This window comes from Falco rusticolus, chromosome 2 (assembly GCF_015220075.1).
Source record: "Falco rusticolus isolate bFalRus1 chromosome 2, bFalRus1.pri, whole genome shotgun sequence".
NCBI classification, from domain to species: Eukaryota; Metazoa; Chordata; class Aves; order Falconiformes; family Falconidae; genus Falco; species Falco rusticolus.
The window spans coordinates 6,824,387-6,845,272 of NC_051188.1; the positions used below are offsets into that span (position 1 = coordinate 6,824,387).

Here is a 20,886-nt window from a genome sequence, read left to right on the forward strand (position 1 = left end):
TAAAGCAAAAGGCAATATGGCACCTCCTTTTTATGGAGATTAGCATCTGTGCATAGTGCCTTTGAGGTAGTCCTTGCACGTTTGATTAACTTGTTGATTAGTGGACAAAGTTTTAAAGAATTACACTGTATAAATGGATCATTACTTTCCATGCTATTTCTCTTCTGCTCTTGCGAGTGACTGGGTCACTGCTGACCATAATAATGTGGGAGCTCTGGGCTTCTGTATCTGCTTAATTAATCCTGTTCTGAAAAGACATTGCATAAACTGGAACTACAGACTGTATTTTCCCTTACAGGAAGTCCTCATCTATGTCTCCCTGTTAATTCGCTCCTGGCTCATTAATCTTGTTCTGTGTTGTACGTTGTGACCCAGCTATCACAGGAGGGATGTCAAGAATCATACAGAATGGCTTTGTGGTAGGGTACTGCCTTGGGGATTCAGAGTAGCAGGTTCAAACCACCTCAAACTGAGGAGAACCTAGAAACCGTATCTCCTGTTTCTGAACAAGTGGGCTACCCTGCAGGCTGCTGGACTGGCTGTCTTGCTTTCCCTTCTTCCTTCCCTTGCTCAGGGAGGATTTGAGCACCTGAGAAGTGCCCTTAGCACGTTGAATCCCAGACAAATAAAGGAATTACTGCTACAGAGGGCAATTCAGACTCACCCCTGTACACAGGGTTCTCTGTTTATGGCTCAAGGCAGAGCATCAAACCCTCCTGGAAAGCCTGACCTTGTGCAATCATTAAAGAGATGTGGGAATGCCAGCAGAGCCTGTTACCTCGGTGTAGCCTGAGAAGCTTGCAGATCAGCTTAGGGCTCTGGATACCTGATCTCTTCCCCTTCTTTTTACGCGTTATTACTCTTCTACTCGGCTCCTTCTGCAATATATGAGTCTATTTCATAACCATCCAAGAGGAGGTAATATTTCAACTTCCATTTTCATGATCACTTTCCTGCTGGTGTCAAAACGAGGTCAGGAGACATTACTTGGATACAGCAACTACCGGTTTCACCAGTTCCAGTTGATTCCCTACTTCAGTGTTAGGACACACTGCTTAGTTTTCAGTGCTTAGCCAACGTGTTTATTAATTGGAAGATGTCTTATTGCTGTCTGGATTTTCTGACTGTAAGGGTAATGAATGACTGCTTGATGTTGAAGAAACTTCAACTAGTATTCTTCCAAGCAGAACATGTTCAAAATATTTTCTGATAAAGGAGAGATGTATTTACTGTTTCTGGGATTTCCTCATTAACTCTGCATATCCTAAAGTGTAAAATCAAACTGAACCTAATGCTTATGTGAAGGTTTGCCTTTATTTTTCAAAGCTAAGTGAAGGATATGGGATAGAGGTGGGATACCTTTGCCTTTTGAATGGGAGTCCATGTGAAAGTTGATAAAAAATTAGTTTCAAAGCATTTAAAGCTGGTTTAGCCTCCTTCAGTTAAGTCAAATTTGGCAAGGTCTAGCTTTAAAATTTGCATGGTAAGAGGAATCCACAGCAATGTTTGCTAAAATTGCCCTGTGGAAATCCCCTGTTTTCAGTGACTTATTTCTTTAACCTGACATTAGCACTTAGGAAGATGCATTCTAGCAACCTGTTGTATTGTAGTTGTTTGTAGCACGTCTTTAAAAAATACCTAAAATTGCAGTGGGGGTGGGTGTGTGTGTGATATAAGGATGATATAAAGACTGGGATTTGGCATTTAGGGAACTGTGTGAGAAATGCTGCTAGGAAAATATACGGTACCCAAGATAGAGACTGAAAGGAATGGCTAAAAGGGATACAAAAAGGGACAGCCATGAATAACAGAAAGATGAGAAGCCTGGGAAGGGTCCAGGAAGCAAACTCTGGATGTGTAAAGCAACTGGTAATGCTTGTGGACAGAGGTTAACAAGACACGGTGGCATGACAAAAAAATAGAAGAGGACAGGACAGACAAACTGAAAATGCACCGAGACTTCTCAGGACTGCAGGTGGGTCTGGAGAAGGAAGCTGGGGCCAGAGACAGAAGCGGGGTCTGAGCCCAAAGGCAGTGAGCGGATGTTTCCACCCACTAGAAGATTTTTCCTTTTTATCTGGCACACAGCACAAGCTCTGATGCTTATCACCTCTTAAGTGCACAAATGCCTGTGAAACGCAATCATAGGTTTCCAGTGCCCTTCCACTGCCATGTGGCATGGAAGCTTAAAGTCTCCAATTGCTGTCATGACCTTTCCCTGGTTTTGAAAGAGTTGGAAGACGTTGAGAGGCATAAGCTGAAAGAAAGGGATGATGGCACAGCAACGAACGTCTTTGGGTGTGCCCTCGGAAAACTAGACTTGTTTGTGCCTCTGTGGTTAACCAGGCTTGTCAGATTATCTCACAGTTATCTCTAGAAGGTTTGGTGTAGCCTTGAAAATCTCACTGGTGGAAGCTACTAATGAAGTCAGGGAAGGTTGTGCTGATACAGGAGGAATTTTACCAGAGTGCTTAATTGTAAATGTTGCAACTAATGTATCCATGACGTTTCTGAGCTGTACAATGCTGCATTATCTAGTTTAGCTGCTAGTAGAATGCTGCATTGAGTAGTTTAGCTACTAGTAGATAAGAACCAATCCAAAACCAAGGCATGAGCCAAGAGTGCTGAAACAGGGCCAGAAGAAGAGAAGATCATGAAAAGGACAAGAGGAAGAGGAAGATGACGAAGAAGAGGATGAAGAAAGGATGAAGATGTCCCAAACAACCACCAGAAGACGAACCCATTAGGCCAGACGTGTAGTTAGCATGTAGATAAGTAGTTCTTGGCATTGTAATAAATATGCTAATAGTTTCTCAGAAACGTCATTGATATGTATAGATTGGCCATATAAAGACAGTGATCAAAGTCGTTATGCACATTGGGTGGAACTTTACCAGTGCCAAAAATAAAAAATGTCTGCTTTCTAAAACTCAAAAACAAGTATTAGAGTTTTGTCTCTGATTTTTCAGCATCAGTGCTGTGAGCACCAAGTGTAGTTTGATGGTAGGTACTCTTGACACGGCACTGAAGATCAGTTTACACAGTAAACGCACATGATGTGCCAAGTTCCTCAGTGTAAGCTTCCAGAACCTGACCTGTATCTGTGAGGGCAAATCAAGTTTCTTGGTAATGCAGCATCATATGCTGTTACAGCAGTCGTCTCTCAATATGCTTGGTGCGTGTTGGCATTTTTAATCAGGTAGGTTTTCTGATTAACTTTTCTATTTTTTTTTTCTTTTATTTTTGAAGGCACATTTTATTTGTTCCTAAATACTTTGGCCAGTTTTATCTGGATTCAAACACTTTGGATCTAGCTTTTTACTTCCACTGCAAGACTATTAATTTCTACGTACTGCTGCTCCGTACTCGGGGACAATCAGAACTGGTTTAACCCGGAACCCAGCGGGGATCGCGGCGGCGGTGCGAAGCGCCCCCTGCCTTTCCCGCCCACGGCGCCCCCGCCTCAACGGCGCGGACTGCAGCTCCCGTCAGGCGCCGCGCGGCCCCGCGCAGCCCCGCTGGCGCGTGGACACGCGTTGCACCACGGGAGCTGTAGTCCGCCCGCGCCCCACCCTCCGCGGCGGCCGCGCGCCGGAAGTGACGGGCAGGTCCGCGGTGAGTGGGGCCGCGCTGGCTTCCGGGAGGCGGCGCTGATGGAGGCAGCGGAGCAGTGGCGGGGGTTCTGAGCCGGCGGAGGGGGTTCGGCGGCTGCCGCCATGTTCGGCTGCCTGGTGACGGGCAGGCTGGTGAGCGCGGGCGGGGCCCTCCACCCGCTCGGGGTGGGGGTGGGGCTGCCGCAGGGCCGCCCCGCGGGGCTCCCCCTTGCCCTCGCCGGGGCTGGCCCCAGGCCGAGGGACCTCGCCGTCCCCGGCACACCTGCCCGGCCTGCCGGCTGGCTGCGCCCCTCGCCCCCGGAGGGGACGTAGCGCCTCGCTGCCGGGAGGCTGTTGCCGTCCCCTCTGTTAATGGAGAGGCTCGGGCTCCTCAGAGACAAACAGGGAGCCTGGAAGAAGCTTTTTAAGGGTAGACTGTGCGTTGGCTGCAAGGATTTGGCATCTTCAGTACCTAAAGGGGCCTACGAGGAAGCTGGAGAGGGACGTTTTACAAGGGCATGTAGTAATCGGACAAGGGGGAATGGTTTTAAACTGAAGAGGGCGGGTTTAGATTAGCTATTAGGAAGAAATCCTTCACTGTGCGGGTGGCAAGGCGCTGGCCCAGGCTGCCCAGAGCAGCTGTGGGTGCCCCATCCCTGGCAGGGCTCAAGGCCAGGCTGGACGGGGCTGGGAGCAACCTGGGCTGGTGGAAGGTCCCTGCCCGTGGCAGGGAAGGTGGAACTAGATGATCTTTAATGTCCGTTCCAACCCAAACCATTTTATGATTCTGTCTCATGTAAAGAGACATCTTTTTTGCTCTGGCATTTAGCCATCCTTTTACTGCCTGTCTCAAGGTCTGTTGTATTTCCTATGTGAACAGGTTTCCATGATCCTGGGGTTGTGCCAGCCAGGTGGTCAACAGCCACTGCTTATAGACTTGGCAACCTTTTCTACACCCTATTTTCCTCCTACGCACGTGGGGAGTGAAGGTATTCTGATCCTGTAGTCCCGGGTGGGATATATGTTCAGTGCAGGTAGAACAAGACTGTTGTGCCTTTTAAGTAGTATTTTTTTTGCAGTTGTTGCTCAGCTGTGTTTGACTTTTATCTGGCTGTTTGCTACTTAGGTTAGTATATTCCTCACTTTTTATTATGTTCTGCTGTAGGTGTATTTCTGTAAAAGGAAATTCACAGTTAGTCAAACATGAAAAACATAGTAATACTAATAAAGGTTTTGTTCTCTTTAGGTACAAGCAGCTCCCCAACAAGTGGCTGAGGACAAATTTGTATTTGATTTACCGGACTATGAAAACATCAACCATGTAGTGGTCTTCATGCTGGGAACTATACCATTTCCAGAAGGAATGGGAGGATCTGTCTATTTTTGTTATCCAGACCCGAGTGGGATGGCAGTGTGGCAGCTGCTGGGGTTTGTGACTAATGAAAAGCCAAGTGCCATCTTCAAAATTTCTGGTCTGAAATCTGGTAAGACTGGTCAAATGTAGCAGTTGGTGAAACAGATGTGTTCCTGCATGCATAAGGGGATAAATGTTTGAAGGTGGTTGCGAACGAAAAGCTACTTGAAAAGGCAGGCCACCATGTGTTTTTCATAATCCCGAGCAGATGTGGTACTGGAAGGAGTCTCAGTTTCATGGAAGTCTGTCTGTATGTTAATGTTCCTAGCAAAATTTTTCACTCATCTTCTCTTGTATAAGGTGTTGATCTGGAAATTCTTTTGAGCAGACTTGGCATGAGTTCCAGTGCTTCTGCATAGAGAACCAGAGGAAGAATGACTGTAACTTCCATAGCATGGTTTTTAGTTTTTTGTCTAGACGTGCCTGCAAGTGCTTGCTTTCAGCTTTCCCTGTTAAGTGATTGTGTTCTTTGTAGCACAGAGACAGGTTTTGTAATGAGTAAAGTCTGACGCAGTGATTTCAGACAGCTGGCAGCTTCCCGTCGGTCCCAGTTGCACTATGTAATTGCCCAGTAGAGGGTGTTGTCATTGGGAAGCAGGCTTCCAAATGTTTTCGTATTTCTGATACAGACTAAAGTCGCTTAGTCTTGAGTCATATAGTTAGAGAATGCCGGTGCTAGCTGCAGTAGGTGTGGGTGGGTTTTGCTAAATATACAGGGAGCTTGCCATGCGTGTTACAAAAATGAAGTGCCCCAATGGCACACCTTTGTCTTATTAAGGGGGACAGATATCAGTCAAGCAGCCTAAAGTGTTATGATGATAAAGTGATTAGGCTTCAGTGTAGTTTACAGCCTTAACTTGAATCTCTATTAAATAGAGCGTTGATGTTGCTGTAGTAAAGTGTTTTAGTTTGTAAGGTGGCATGCTTTCTTTTGAATCAGTCCTGGATGGCAGCATGACATGAGAGAAGGGCTCTTGGAGTGCAGAGCAAAATGAATTCTGATCGTATATGTTCCTCTGAAATTCAGGCTTTCTTCAGAAGAGAGAACAGCCATAGGAAGAGTTTGGCAGGGCGTGTTTTTGTATATTCCAAAGTTGCAGTGTTAGTGAAACAGTGAAGTGTATTGCCAGTTCTTTTGCCAGCTTTTGCTGTGTGTTTCTGGTGCTTGAAAGACTTACTGTATTTATATATACTTTCAGACAGCTTTGTAGGAAAACACATTTTCAGATGCTCTTTGCATGATTAGCCATAAGTTCCTAGTAAGGGCTGCTCTCAAGGAAGAATTCTGTGACATGGTTGATTGCATTTGCAATGCCATGAGGCAGTGCTGTGCTTGATTTGAACAGCAGAGAGCTCTGCGATTCCCGTTATTATCTACAGCTGATCGCTGACTGTAGTGAGTGGAAGCTACACAGCCTTAGTTTCTGTGGCCGTAAACAGTTGTACAATGAAGACTATGAGGCTGTAGAAAGGGGACACCAGAGAGGGATTACAGAGAGCTGGAATATTGAGAGACATTACTTACTGTTGAAATCCTTGTCGAGAGGAACAAATTTGTGTCCCTGTTTGCCAGCTCCCTGTGAAGCTGTGATTGTAGCAGAGTTTCTTGCTGTGTGATGAGGAGGGTCAGCACGTTTATTATCTGAGGCGGCACAGTATTTTATGACACAGACTTCAGGAATGGTTAAAGATGTAGTTTGTAACTCTTAAGTTTACGTTTAGTGTCTGAAATGCCCTGGAACTGTACAGGTTTTGTGATGCAACTTGGCCACTTAGCACATTGTTGCAAGGACTGGTTGGTCTGTTAAATATCATGGGGGTGGAATATTAGGCTTCTGGACTATGAGGCTCAAGTAAAATGGTGTTGTCTCAGGTTTTTTTTGTTTCTTTCCTTCTTCCTGTGTTGTGCTCACTTAGGAAAGCCAATGCAGGTGAACACTGCAGTGTTTCCAAGTGTGATACCAGAAGCTGTCCAAATAGATGAACTAAAGGGGGAATGGCTTTTGTGGAATACAGTCTTCAATGTGAAAGTGATTTGTGGAATAGAGACTAAATTATGAACCTGGACATTTTATTCCTTGACTACAGGTGTTATTTAAACTCTGGTAACCTTCCTTGAGTAGGAGATTTCCAGTTTGGGTCTCGAAGGTGACTCTCAGAAATGTCATAGTACCCTCTAAAAGATTCCTTTAGAGCTCCTCTATGAAAGTTTGCTGACTTGTATTTCTTAGTGATCTCAGTACAAACTTAATATATCTAAAATCAGGCTTTTCTGTTGTACCCCTTGCTAACTTTTAACCATTCTTAAAAACTGTGCTGGGAGGCTAGAAATATAAGTACTTGTGTAGTTTGTGGGGGTTTTGTGGGGTTGTTTTGTTGGGTTTTTTTTTGTGGTGGTGATGTTTTTGGTTGTGGGGTTTTTTGACCCCTTGATTTAGCAAGTGAAGTCTTTCATCTGCTGATACTGATTATGGGTCTAGGGGTCAAAGCCCGAAATACCCAGCATTATTATATCTTTCTTTTTGAGGATTAACTATCAAGTAAAATGGTGACTGGCTTTGCAATAAGCATTAAATCTGAATTAATTTTTTTCTCTTCAGATGCAAATAAGACTATTAATTCAACCCCCGAACAACACTAGTAGTTAGATTTCATGATACAATGTGTGGTTGTGAGGCTTAGGGCTTTTCTGGTCATTTCCCCACCCCTCAATGGTATGACAGTCAATGTGTATTTTTCCAGGCTCTTACTCTTCCTACTTCTGAATTTTTCATTACAGGTGAAATGTTTAACACCTGTAGTCAAGGCAGAATAGAATATTTCTGGCTTTAACAGAGCTGAGTGGCTACTTAGGGCCAAGAGGAATGAAGTAGCAATACACCTTTGTGAAAGAGGCGAAGCTGATCACTTAAAATTATGCAATTTTTGCACTTGTGTAATGAACTGCTGCTGTAATAAATGTAGTAAGATCCCTTGGCGCCTTTTGGAGCTGCACTAGTAGTGCTAACTGTATTCATTCATTAAGGTCACCAGCATTCCTGATAGAATCATTGTGAACTGTATCGCTCACAAGGAATTGGGGTCAGTTCTCATGGTGTAACTGAAGAAGTCAGGTTTTTCGCTTGGGCTCCTGATGCCCTTGCAGAGCATGACTGCTCTTGGAAGGCAAGACAGGTTCTGCTGGTTTTTGCCACAAGTGTGTTTAGGTTGCTTTGGAAAATGTTGTGGGTAAAATGTTTTGCTGACCTTTGTCTTTAAAGCAGAAGTTACGCTGCAGGGAAGCAGCTTGGGCCTAGAGAATCAAGCTTTAGAAATGCCACTGGTGGCAGTTGTCACTGTTACTGGCTTGTCTGTACTTTCAAATCTGGAGAAGAAAATGGCTGGTAACACCTCAGTGAATGCAATTACATATTCTTCTCTGACTGCAGGTGGTGTTACTGATTTAGAGTAGATGAATTTCATGTGATTGCACATAAAGAAGGGGCTTAGAAATACTCCTTGCCTTGGAATGGTAAAGTTTTTTTATTTTTCAGTTGTGCTTGGAAGTGTGGTAGAAATAGAAAATGAAGCTTTAGGCTGGGATTTCACACCCTTACTGGAAGTATGTTGACAAGTGAAAGTTACAGGACAGCCTGTTCTACAGACTTTTTCTGCAGTGCAGCATGCAATGATGTATGTGATGCTGTTTTCCACTTAGTATACCCTCTCATACAACGTCTGCATTTGAGGCCTACACGTAGGTAAGGTTTTTGACATGACTGAGCTGAAAGGTAATGAGGGCTTACTATCTTGAATCAAGGGTTCAATGAAGGGAAGGAAAGAAGGGTGTGGAAAAAATAGTTTTCTTATTGCAGTTGCTCTGCTATGACATAGTATGTTGGAGAGTGTAGGGTCTGAATGTGAAAACCTGAGCTTTATTTCACTACTGATTTACATACTGTGTTCTTTCTGTTTGTAATACTAATTGCAAGAGCCAAGCATTGAAAATGTGGAGTGTGTTTCAGTTGGTGTAAGGATGGCAGAGGATACTTTTCTCTCACCCTTTTAGGCAGACAACTTTCCAAGAGAGTGGTTCCATGGGAGTGCATGCAAAGTGACAGAATGGATATATTTTATTATTTAGTTCATTAGTGTCTTTCTAAAGTAGTGATATATTCTGATGGAGCCTGTTGCTTGAGGATATTTTTATTGTAAATGTCAGCTTCTCAGGTGAGGATGTTCAAGCTCTATTGCTATTGGGATTTTTAATAATGAGCTTGCATGATATTTGGTTTCTAATAGCTTTTCTCTTTCTTTCTTAATACTTGATTAAATTTTACCTTTATCAAACAAGCGTCTCTCTACAGTAAAGTCTGAGATCATACAGCAGTGGCATTTGTCAGAAGAGCTTCTGAATAGCACTTCAGGAGATGAACTCTTAGAATTGGCTTTGTGTTAAAGTAACATTTTAATAGTGAGTGCTTTACTCTTAAAAGTAGCACTATGTTGCAGCTGTAGGATCTGGAGTGAGGAGCAACACTTGGCTTCAGTTGAAAAGGGTGCTGGGTTTGTGGACGTGCTTTCTGTAGGGGTTGGGGGTTGGCTTCTTTGTGGCAGTGCCTTCTGTCGCTGTCTTGAGCCTCAGTTTAACTTCTCAAAACTTTGCTGGTTTTGCTTTCTTGAGGTTTTGACTGTGGAATAAAGTCAGATGGTGCTTTAGATTTCAATTAGCCTTCCTTGCAGCTCAAGATAGTCTTGACTGGTCTGTAGGGCAGCTCTTGATTAGCTTTGCTTTCTCCTGCTTGTCAGAGGCCAGAGAGCACTACTGAAACATCAGCTCTGTGTTAAGAGGGTACTCATCTATTGCTTTCGCTCAAACTTAGGTGGAGTGTTAGTATTTGTTTACTAATATATTGTGGTCTCCCACACCTTGTTCCTGCATTTTCCTTTACAGATGTCGACAAAGAGGACTGCATGATTTAAGTGACTCTAGGTGTTTGTCATTGTTTGCAGAGAACCTAGCTGAAGCTGGGACTGAAAGTACTGGTTAACACTCAGTTGAGAAAGGTCAGAAGTGATGGCAGAGGGCTGGGCTGATGGCTGTGTGAGAGGTATGCAGTTTGGGGTTCGGTTTCTGCCCGATTCATTGTGGTTTTTGTGGCTTTTGCAAAGTCAGAGGCCTTTCTGTTCCATAGCTATTTCTTTGACCTTTGCTGCTGTTGGTGGCTCTGAGCAGTTCAGATGAGACCTGGGGCTGCCCAGCCCTCTGCAGGGATAACTCTGAGTCAGAGTGGTCTTAAAGTAACTTTCTCTGGTTTTTAGAGCACAAACAGGTTCACGAGAACCTGGTTTTGAATGAGTGAATCAAACCAGCTGTGCAGCAGTGCTGCATGTTTCCTATTTAGCTGCAGTTGTTACTGTGTGAATTAAAGGCTTGGTTCCTGTAGAGAAAGGTTCCACCACCTTTTACTCACAGATTGTGTTTCCTGTTGAATCCATATACTTCATAGGGAGCTTTAAAATTACATTTTTCCTTCTTTTAGAAATTTCCTGAAGATCTGTGGTTTTTAAATGTACCTATTGCACTGTTTCCTCTGTTATGCTTGGCCATAGGTGTGCCTGTGCTTGGACTGCATGATTTTTCTGTATTTCTGTGACAGGAAGATCTCTAGAGTTGAGAAATACTTTCTACGGAAGAAACACAGTGATTCAAGTCTTTACATGTGTGCCAAATCTAACATGTGCTGTTTGTGGTGCTTTCAGGGAAGGGAAGTCAGCATCCCTTTGGTGCCATGAACCTCCCTCAGACGCCAACGGTGGCCCAGATTGGAATCTCAGTGGAACTGCTGGAGAACCTGGCCCAGCAGACTCCCGTTGCAAATGCTGCTGTGTCATCAGTAGATTCATTCACAGAGGTTAGCTTGGACGTTCTATTTTCAGAAGTTCTCTGTACTAAGAAAGTCTTGCAAATTGAGCCTCTGAAGAATGACTTGGAAAAAAAAAAAAGCTGCTATAGCAGCTATAGGTTATAGGATCATAACCAGCCTAATCATTGTCAAATCATTTGGCTGGATGCTTTGATATTTTTGTAAGTTAATTTTTCTTACACTGGAAAACCATGTCTCCTGTAAAGGATTGGATTTTGCATGCTTAGTGGAATCAGGTCAGTACTCACTTGTGTTGATGTCGATCTGCTGTAAAAATAATTATGATACTTCCTTATAGGAGCAGTATGGCTAAATGTGTGTAAGAGACGGTGGAACAGTGGATCTTTGATGATTTGTAGGTGGTGGAACTCAAGTGCGTAGACTTGAAGGGATGGTCAAAAATTACTCAAAAGTCAAGGCAGACACAGGAGTCGATGCAGGTGGATATCCAAGTGTACCACTGACCCTTGAGAAATCCTTCTGAGGTAGTTCTGCAGAACTACAGAATCGCCCTCTTCCACAGAAGGATATATTTTTTTAATATTTTTTTTCCAGTTCTTTCTGTGTGGACCAGGCCTTGGGCTGCAACACTTGCCAATTTTTGCCCAGCCTGTCTGTTAGTTGGAACCTCTGGAAATCCTCAGCCAGCACTGGCAATTAGTCGGCCATCTAACAGCTGTTCAAGGCAAGCTAGATCATCATGGCAGGTCTTGATTTCCCTAGCACTGATGGCTCTGGCATTAATTTCAATATTTCAGCAGTTGGTGAGGCTTTTCTTGAAGCTTTTTTTTTTTTTCTTGTTCACTTTTCTTACAGACACTTGCTGAGGTAGATTGATAGTTTCATAGTCGAACAGTAATCCTGGTACTGTATCTGATGTCCTTTGGCAGTTTATACACGATAGCTCCAAATAGGTAAAGTCTCTTGGAGAAAGTTATCATGACTGGCAGTTGACCAACACCTGTTTTTGTGTAGTATGGTTAATTGAGCTTTTCCGGGGTTGTTGGGGCAAATGACATCTAGAAATATTTCTGATTCCACCAATTTTTATTATAGAAGTAGTTAAGTCATGGGGTAATAATGTACTACGTGAGGTCATTTGCAAAGTGGCTGGTGGATTTTTCTGGCAATAGTATTTAAAGAAAAAAAACCCACACTGTGATCTCATAGCTTTTTTTACAAATGTTATTTCCAGTTAGGTATTTTTCTGTTAAAAAGAAAGTAGCATCTTAACTGAAATGGTATATTGCTTTCAAGAAATGCAGTTGAGCCAAAAGCTGAACTAATCGTTACTCCTATAGAGAAAACATATAAAGTCATAGTTGAAGGAAACCTTTGAGGGATTAGGTAGCAGAGGAAGGGAATATGCCTGGGAGCATGTTTGTAAATGACTAATGGCTTTTATTTTATACTTGGCATCATCTCTTTGGAACTGCTACATTATAGCAATAAAAGTATTTTTTGAAGGCAAAGTCATCTGTTGCTACTCTTGAGCTAAGGGATTGCTCTCCCACTACATTTTTAGTAAGTTTCATGAAGTTTTATGATTGTATATATGATTTTTAACATACATCATTATAATACAAAAAAGTTTTATGGAAGAGAAGTGGGACAGACCCGCAGAGTGCTGTGTGTGACTGAGGGTAGGCTCCTGGGTTCCGGGACATCAGTTCCTCCACTCCTTCTTTCAGAGCAGGTGGAGGGAAGCACAAGAGTACGTATTGCCCTAGTCTCTTTTCCTCCATCATTTCACTGTCTATGAAAAGAGTTTGTTCTCCCACCAAAACAATGCATACTTTTTTAAAAATAAAAATAATAGGAGAAATAAGGAGGTACCATGGACTTATGTATTTGTAGACTGGCTGGGAATGTCCTGCAACCTCATCCTCTGCACACAGGGCTTGCTGCTTGGCCTCTCTTTTGCTTTTTTACTTATTCCTGCAGTTTAAGAGCTTCCTATGCATATTTTTCTTGTTTTCCCCAGCAAGATCTTGTGGATGAAAATGGGCAGGGAGAGGGCAAGTGAAGATTCTGAAAATGATTTCTTGATGCTGGGTGGATCTGAGGGCAAGACCAAGAGCTAGGATATTTTGATCAATTTCAAACAGATATCCCTGGACTTCCTATATGCACTTCCCCATTGTGTTTTGGACGGCAATGCTACTTTTACTTCATATAGGAGTTGTATATCTGTTAAACTTTTGCACAAAAATGCAAACTAGAAAAAAAAAACTTACTTAAAAGATTTCTCTTTATTTCAGTTCACTCAGAAGATGTTGGACAACTTCTATAACTTTGCTTCCTCATTTGCTGTTACTCAGGCACAGATGACCCCAAATCCTTCTGAAGCTTTCATTCCTGCAAATGTAGTTCTGAAATGGTAATGGCAATGATCTCTAGAAACAAATGTTCTTTTTTCTAGGTATTAAACCAGCTGATTCCTAAGTATTGAACTACTGTCATGCTGTTCAGTGAGATGCTGCAAAAATGTTCAGAAGTTTGTTGTTTATCTCAAGTATAGAGAGGTTCTATCCACTGTGTTTATATTTATTTGTCAGCATCTTCATATCATTTTTTTATTAGAAAAGTGCTATGCAGCCTATGAAATTTTTTTGCTTCTAGAAATGTCGCTCTTGACATATGTGGATTGGCACTATGTTGCTGATTATGCAAATGCTCTGAAATCATGGGAAGACAGAACACACTGATACTTGTTAATTTGTGCTTCTTTGTTGTTCTTAGTCTCTTTCTAGACATAGTTCCAGCACAGTTACATTGCCTAAGAATATGGGAGAGGTGGAGAAATAGTGTTCCTAGTTGACCTAGTTCTGTCACTGAGACCCTTGAGCAGAAGTTAAAAAGGCTCTGAGAGTTTTTTTTTCCAGGGACTGATTTAAGAAATAACTGTCTGTGGGGATAGCCCATGTAGCCTGGAGGTAAGCTGAAATGCAGGCAGTCCTTTAGGATGTTTGAAAAACTCTTTACTACAGTTTATTAGTTTAACCCTCTTCAGCCTTTGATATTAACCTAACCCTTTTTTAAAACAGCATTTGGGGATCTCTGAATACAGTTTTATTGTTAGTGCGGATCTCCTGAACATGCAGGCAGTTAACATAAGCAATAGATTTTCTTTGGGAGTGTAACTTGATGCAGATCTCTTTTATTTAGAAGGTAACTCTACGCGCTCCATGAACATGTGAGGCTAAGGTCTCCGATGAGAGAGACCAAAGGGAAGACAGGCTAAAGAAGCAGGGTAGTGGCTTGTCATTGCCTGGATGGTGCTGATTTTGGTTTTGGCTGCTCTTTAAAACAGTATAGTGAAGTGAGGCATAACTTTAATGAACTGAACACATTTGTGTGCAGAAATCTGTTGATGTAGTTACAGCCACAGAAAAACTGTTTTTTGGCTCTGTTCATATGTTTGTGAGTCATTATAATGTGTTTAATTACAGCTTGTAATATGTAGAGTATCTTAGGTTTCTGCAGTGGGCTGGCTGCAATGGAAATGCAGTTGTTTGACTCAAAAATTCATTCGTAAATAAACCTTTCTCTAATTTGAGTGGGTTTAAAACCCTTTAGAGTCTCTTCTCTCATTTGAGTTGTGTTAGGAACTATGAGATATAGGAGAACATTTTTTCTTTGTTTCATTAGCAGTAACTTTTGATACCTTACAGATTGGGTTTGTGGGGATTGAAAGGGTGTTTTAGGCTGTTGTAGCTCAAAGCCTGGGTTGTTGGGGGTTTTTTTGGGTTTTTTGGTGTTTTTTTAGAAAATCACAGAAATTGTATACTTCTCTATATCTTCACTATAGGTCAATAATGAATACTGGTGTTCAGGTTGTTTCTGGTTTGCTTGTTTCTGTGAGTATAGAAAGTGAAATTAGGACAGCATGTGTGCATACGTGTTTCTATTATGTCTTAGGGAATTATTTTTTGTCATTAGATTTTACTAAAACACTACTGTATATGAACAAACATGGAAGTCAGAATTATTTGGTAAGGGTGCTACTTTGTCTCAAGGTTTCTGTTAGAACTACAAGGCAAACCGATGCATAGCCTTGAGCACAGAATTGTCTGCAGGCCCCTCTTCCTTACCTGGGAGCAGGTTGCACATAGCCTGCGAGGAAGCAATACTGAAATGCTAGCTCGTGTCTGGTGCTGTGCATCCTAGATGGAGCAGCGCTGAAGGGGTAGTACAGGGACAGCTGAACTGCATTCAGAAGCAGTGGTGTCACCTTGTTTTTCCCAGTATTTACAGCGTATCCCTAAATGGCATGAAGTTTTCATGGTTTGGTTTTGTTGGGGTTCCTTCTGTGAGGTACCTGACCTGATTACTAGGATGACGGGCAGCATCAGACTCACACTTTTACCTGCCCAAACTTTAATTTCCTACCCCCAAAAATGTTTTGCACAAAATAGCAGCTTTTAATTGACTTTACAGTTTTACTAGGCTTGAATGAGCATCCTCTGGGATACCACTTGAAAGAAATGTATATTGTTGAAATTCACAAGTCAGACTGTGAGTATTCTTGGTACGGAATCAGAAGGGAGGATTTTGGATTTACTCACTTCCTGTTGTGGACTAGATGTAATTTATTGTGTTCTTCACATAGACTGAACTACTTGTATAACTTTTTAAAGCAGTTTTATTCACAGCAGCTTTAATTTTTTGGTTGTGGGTTTGTTTTGTGGTTTTTTTTCCCTAGGTATGAGAACTTTCAGAGACGTCTGACACAGAACCCTCTCTTCTGGAAAACATAAGCTTAAATTGTGTTATTTGAAGTGCTTTCCAAACAGAGTTACCTGAAAAATACAGCAAGTAACTCCATTGAAGAATTTCGAGGAGGGGTGAGGGGGAAAGAAACGATTAGTCTGAACAGACAAACTTGTAACTTTTATATTACTCTTGAAAATTATTTAAAATTAAAGTAAAAGAAAACTACTTGCCTGTGCGCTTTTTTTTTTTTAATTTAAGTACTTGGCTGCAATAAGAAGTCAATGTTCCACATGCATGCATAGAAATATTCTTTTGAAACTGCATTTAAAGTGGAGTAAACTACAAGATGAAAAATGGCAGCACTGTTTCATGCTTGTGTGACACTTCTGGGTGTTTAGTTGTAACCAAAATAAATGCAATTTTGCTGCTTTACCACATTCTGAAGGGTGTTCATCCTCTTGAGAATCTGCTGATGGTTTTCCTGCTGGTGCTTACACTGAAAGTTCTTTCACTTTGTGGACAACTGATATTCCAGTCCCCAGCTTGTATAAATGGTACAATAGCATTTCCTTTTTTTTGGCACGAAGATGCTATTGAGTTTGATTTCAGGGTACCTGTCTTTAACTTTTCCTGTATGAAAATGTAATGAAGATAAATCTTTGGGCCCTCTTTCACTGCTGCAAGTTAAATCATGTTAAAACAGCCGTTACAGGCTAATTCAGAGTTGTAGATTTGTACTTTGCAGCCCTGGACTGTTCAGTGAATGAGAGCTGCCAGATTATTGATGGAGGAGGTATTTCATTAATTTGTCTTTTTGCTTCAGCTTTCTGTAATTAGGGTATGAAGAATGATGTGGAGGAGGAGAAAAATCAGCATAATGGTTCTTAATATCTGGAAGACTCTTTCTGTGAGTAAAATGGGTTACATCAAAATGTTGCAGTTATTTCAAGGATTTGTGGGGTATAGTTTCCATTGTTTGAGAGGAAGCAATTACATTCTAAAGTGACTCATTGCAGTGCCGGTGGTTTTGACTGTCCTGTGAGCTTCTCTTGGTCTGCTTTGAACTTCTCTGTGATTCTGCTGGAACTTCCAAAAAAGCATCTCCACAGTCTCCATCAAAACAAGGAATGCTTTTCTAAATTCTTCTGGAGGGGTTGGAAGAAGCTTATGTCTTTTCAGTTTGATATGAGAAGGTATCTTGAGTAGTTTCCAGTACTTAATGCTCCAGATGGCAGTGTCCCTAGAGCTTTTTTCCCAAGCACCCTTGTCTGTTGGAGATGCTTTGGTTGGTGGTTGAAGTAGGCCTGCTGTCCCTGCAGACCACTATTTTCCTACACGTAATGCTGGGGCAGCCACATACAAAAGAAGTGGTGAAAGACAAAGCAGGAGACCTTACTTCTTACCCCCACCAGCTGTTGATGTGTAAGAGAGGGGATACTGGTGTTTGCTGCAAAAGAGGGTGGTGCACCTAGTGCTTTGGAAACACTGCAGTGCAACTGATGGGTAAACTGGGATCATTACCATCCCTCAGAGTGGGTTCTAGGCATTGTCTTTGTGTGCATCATCCTGTTCTCTGTTGCTGGATTGTCCTGCTTCCTGGAGGAGAGGCTGCTTTAAAGGCCCCTGAGGGGAATCGTGCAGTGCTGCTCAGCTGAGGCTTGCTACTTGCAACCGAGTTACAGACTTGCAACCAAGTTTCATGTCCTACTTGTACAGCATTTCCGCAAATAGTTTCTTGCGTGGCAATATTTTAGTACAGAGGGTGTGGAATTCAGTTTTCCAGCATGCTGGTTTAGGTACCTCCGTCAGCATCAGATCCCATGGACATGTTCATGGTGGATTTGCGTAACTGTTTCTGGAGATAACGATGGTGGGAGAAAGTAAATGTCTCCACGGGTGGAAGAAAACCCCTGCTTATTTCAGGGTCTAGGAAAGGGAATACCAAACAACGCTCAGCTGTTCCTTTCCTGATCCTGTAGAAACAACCCCCTTGTTTATTCATTTAGGGGAGAGATAAAACATGTTCCTCCAGTGGGAAGGTCTCCTGTGATCCATCAGTGATGGCAGGGCTGGTTGTGATCTGGTGGTTTCTGCTGCCCAGCCCTGTTCTCACTCCTGTTGCTGGGAGGTCCCAGTGCTGCCTGCTGCTCCAGCAGCTGCTCTTCTCCTGAGCTGCTTCGCAGTGTGAAGGAGAAGGCAGGCAGGGAGGTCATGCTGGAGGAGCATTCTGTCGAGTGGGCTTTGAGGAGGGGGGGTTATAATAGCACAAGTGAAAAACATCTTTGCCCTTTCAGGTCCAGGTGCTAACCTGGAGTGTGGGTGTGACAGCCATGGCTTCCTTTATCTGGTCATAGGAAGGTGACTTCAAGGCATCTGGAAGAGTCTTGTTTCCAACATTCATGTCTCACGTCACCAAAGGTAGGAGCATCAGGAGCCATTTCATGGGTGTTCTAGTAACTGTTAACTACAGTAATGGCTGTCTTAGCCTCGGGGTCTGTGTGCGCGCAGGACTGGCAGCAGGTCTGACTGCTTGTCCTGAGGGCAATAGGGCGGCCACAATGTCCGAGTTCTGCTCCAACCTCTGGCCCTGACTTCTCATGGATTTGAATGATGCTGGGCACAGAGGGTTCCAGCTCTCCCCGAAGTGGGGATCAGCTAGCCTAGGCTCCTGCTTGGCTAAGAGCTGGAGCCGCTTGGGTGGAAGTCTAGGGGCTGGCTGTCCAAGGATCAAACGTGGGGGAAAAAGTGGCCGTGGCATGTGAGAAACCTGGGGATTCACAAGTCTTCACAGCTCCTGTGGAGCCCAGCCCTGACCTCGTGCTTTGATGGAAATCTGCGGCCAGGTTTCGGTGGTCATTTGGTTACACTTCACGATCGATGTCTTAAAGGGACTGCCAGAATGAGCGAGCGTCCTGCTCCACTCCAGAGAGACAGCCTGAAATTCACGGGTGAGAAAGCAATTGTTTTACTTCCCATCAGTGAAGTCCCGCTTGCTGTGCCAGCACCAGGCCCCTCTCTGCTTTCTTCCCGTCACATCTTGTACCTCCCCACTGGCAGCTTTGGGATGTCAGATGGCAGGACGTGCATGTCCCTGGGTGCAAACCACTTGCAATTCTGTTTTGGCACCAGAGTTGCCCTGGGGTCAGCAGAAGGCTTAAATCAGTGAAAAGCTGGGCCATGGAGCCCTGCCAGGGATGTGTGCGGTCTGTGGGGCGGGAAGGGGCGTTTGAAGACAGTGGCATCGCCACATTGGTTTAGGAATGTGGTTGTGAGCTTGGTGACTTAGGGCATGACATGTTTTTCATTTGCGTTGTGGAGATGGTGGAAATTCGGGGTCAGGTGTTTCGTTACGTTCAGCAGCAGCTGGTGCCGGGCAAGACCATCTTTATGCCCTGTTGCTCCTCCCATACTCTGGTGGTTTTGGCAGCCTGACCCCTGCCAATGCCACGAAATATAATTAGTCTAATCTTTCTTTTACTTCTGGGATGTTGGTTTTCTGCTTTAAAATGTAGTCTGCAAGTGTGCCACAGATCAGATTTCTCTGTAAGTGTACAGAAAAAAACAAGTCCAGCTCTAGATATAGTCAAAAGACCAATGCTGTCAGAGTTTCTCTGTTCCCCACTGCCAGAGTGGAAAGACCACCTGACATACCACAATTCTTAGAAACCCCTTGCATGTCCTCCAGCTGAAGGGTGCTTGTGCTACTTTTACATCAAATCCTTGTCCATGTTCCTTTTTCCTTTTCCACTCAGAAATAGTTGTCAGAATAGTTGGCTGGAGGTGTTTGCTGTTCTTATGGAAGAGCTATGTGTAAGAACGAACAATTGCTTGCCTATTCAGAGACTGGTATTTCAACTGTCCGACATTGTCAGAAAGATTCTTAACCTTGGCTATGCTAGAAGAGTTATTCCCAGGAAGAAGGTGGAGTAAAATCTCGTTTCCCTTTGAAACATATGCAGGATGGCTGATCATGCTGTCTGGGAGTGGTCACTGGCCCTGAAAGCTGTCACACTCGCCCATATATCTGTGGGATTTTGGAGTGGTCTGAGTAATTCTCAGGAGTTCTTCTCTTTTGCTTCTTAATTGGAAATGTTTGACAGGGTGTACTAAGTCTCTTAAGCCCTCAGCACCCATGCACCGAGTGGGGGCAGGGTTACAATGCCCTTATCATGGTACTTGAGAAGACCACTCTGTAGCAAGGCATTGCATGAGGGCTTGAAGGTGGCTGAAAGTTGACTGCAATTAGTGTCTTTGCTGTATAAGTCTCTTTGTTCCTCTTGCGTTGCTTAATAGATTCCACACTAGCTGTCCCATTGGACCATGCCACCATAGCCTTGGAGACTTCAAATCCCCATGACACTGCATAAATGAGACAGTGATGCATCTCAAACAGACTGTATTTTGATTTTGTTTTCCTGAACGCGAACATCCTTTTTACCAGGCAAAAGAAAGCCAAAATCAGGTTTTATGAAGAACAATTTCTCAGCCTGGATGCAACAGGCAACTTCATTTAAAGAAGTTTTTTAGCAATGTAAGTCTTACTGTTTTAGCAGTGCTAGCGACAGGGTTTCAGGCTGAGTCTCGAAGGCCTGTGGAGCTGGTGTCCCCTGGCACGCTGTGGTTTGTCTGCCCACTTGGCCTAATCATGTACAGTAATACAGGTGCTCAATAGGTTTATTCTCTCGTCATCAATTGTCATGATGACATGTCAGTTCTGCAGAAGAGCTGTGTTGGGTCAAACCAAGGATCAATCCAGCCCAGTGTCCTGTCCCTGAAGGACCTCTTAGGAAACCTCAAGTTTCAAGAAGGAGTAGGCAGGGTAAAGCACCTGCCACTCACGCCTAAGTGGGAAAGCTGTTCGCTCCTGGCTGAAGGATTTGCCCAAAGCCGAGGAAGAAGGCTGTGCCTGCCTCCACTGGCTTCTCTGTTGATCGAGAGTTTGTCCCCTGGTTGAAGCTGTTGAGTGTCATCCTTGCGGAAAGCCTGGCAGTATTACTGCCGAGCATCAGCTTTAGCGGTGGTGTCTCTGCTTGTTGTAGGGAGGGGCTGTAGGTAACAAGAGAGAGCTTTGTTAGAGAGCTTTGGTGGGGCAGCTGCTGCTTTTAGCAGCTGAAAGGTTTGCTGCCCGTGTCAGCAACACGGTCATTGCCTTGGGATCATCTTGCCCGTCTCTGTCCTTGTTGCAGAGGAAGAAAGGGACGATGAATCGGGTCATTCCCCAGGGAGAAACTGGAGCTACCGACAACTTCCCTAAACC

General features: G+C 43.5%; 1 protein-coding gene across 2 annotated transcripts; it reads left to right on the forward strand.

The window, feature by feature from the left end:
* Positions 1–3,610: 3,610 nt before the first annotated feature.
* Positions 3,611–15,860, forward strand: HIKESHI (heat shock protein nuclear import factor hikeshi). Of its 2 annotated transcripts, XM_037376695.1 has the most exons (6): positions 3,635–3,746; positions 4,474–4,582; positions 4,840–5,077; positions 10,750–10,901; positions 13,175–13,293; positions 15,619–15,854. In XM_037376695.1, the coding sequence occupies exons 3-6, from the start codon at positions 4,927–4,929 to the stop codon at positions 15,671–15,673; spliced, it is 477 nt and encodes a 158-aa protein (XP_037232592.1). In that variant the 5' UTR covers positions 3,635–3,746; positions 4,474–4,582; positions 4,840–4,926; the 3' UTR covers positions 15,674–15,854. The 2 variants fall into 2 exon arrangements, with proteins under 2 accessions (XP_037232591.1, XP_037232592.1); XM_037376694.1 differs by lacking the exon at positions 4,474–4,582 and having other exon boundaries at positions 3,611–3,746; positions 15,619–15,860.
* Positions 15,861–20,886: the final 5,026 nt, after the last annotated feature.

What these genes read in the sequence shown, in the direction of transcription:
- HIKESHI (XM_037376694.1), top strand. Translation starts at nt 3,717, where the DNA reads ATGTTCGGCTGCCTGGTGACGGGCAGGCTG. An exon ending in GCCTGGTGACGGGCAGGCTG is followed by an intron (nt 3,747 to 4,839) that starts GTGAGCGCGGGC and finishes TGTTCTCTTTAG; the next exon opens with GTACAAGCAGCTCCCCAACA. An exon ending in GCAAATGTAGTTCTGAAATG is followed by an intron (nt 13,294 to 15,618) that starts GTAATGGCAATG and finishes TTTTTTCCCTAG; the next exon opens with GTATGAGAACTTTCAGAGAC.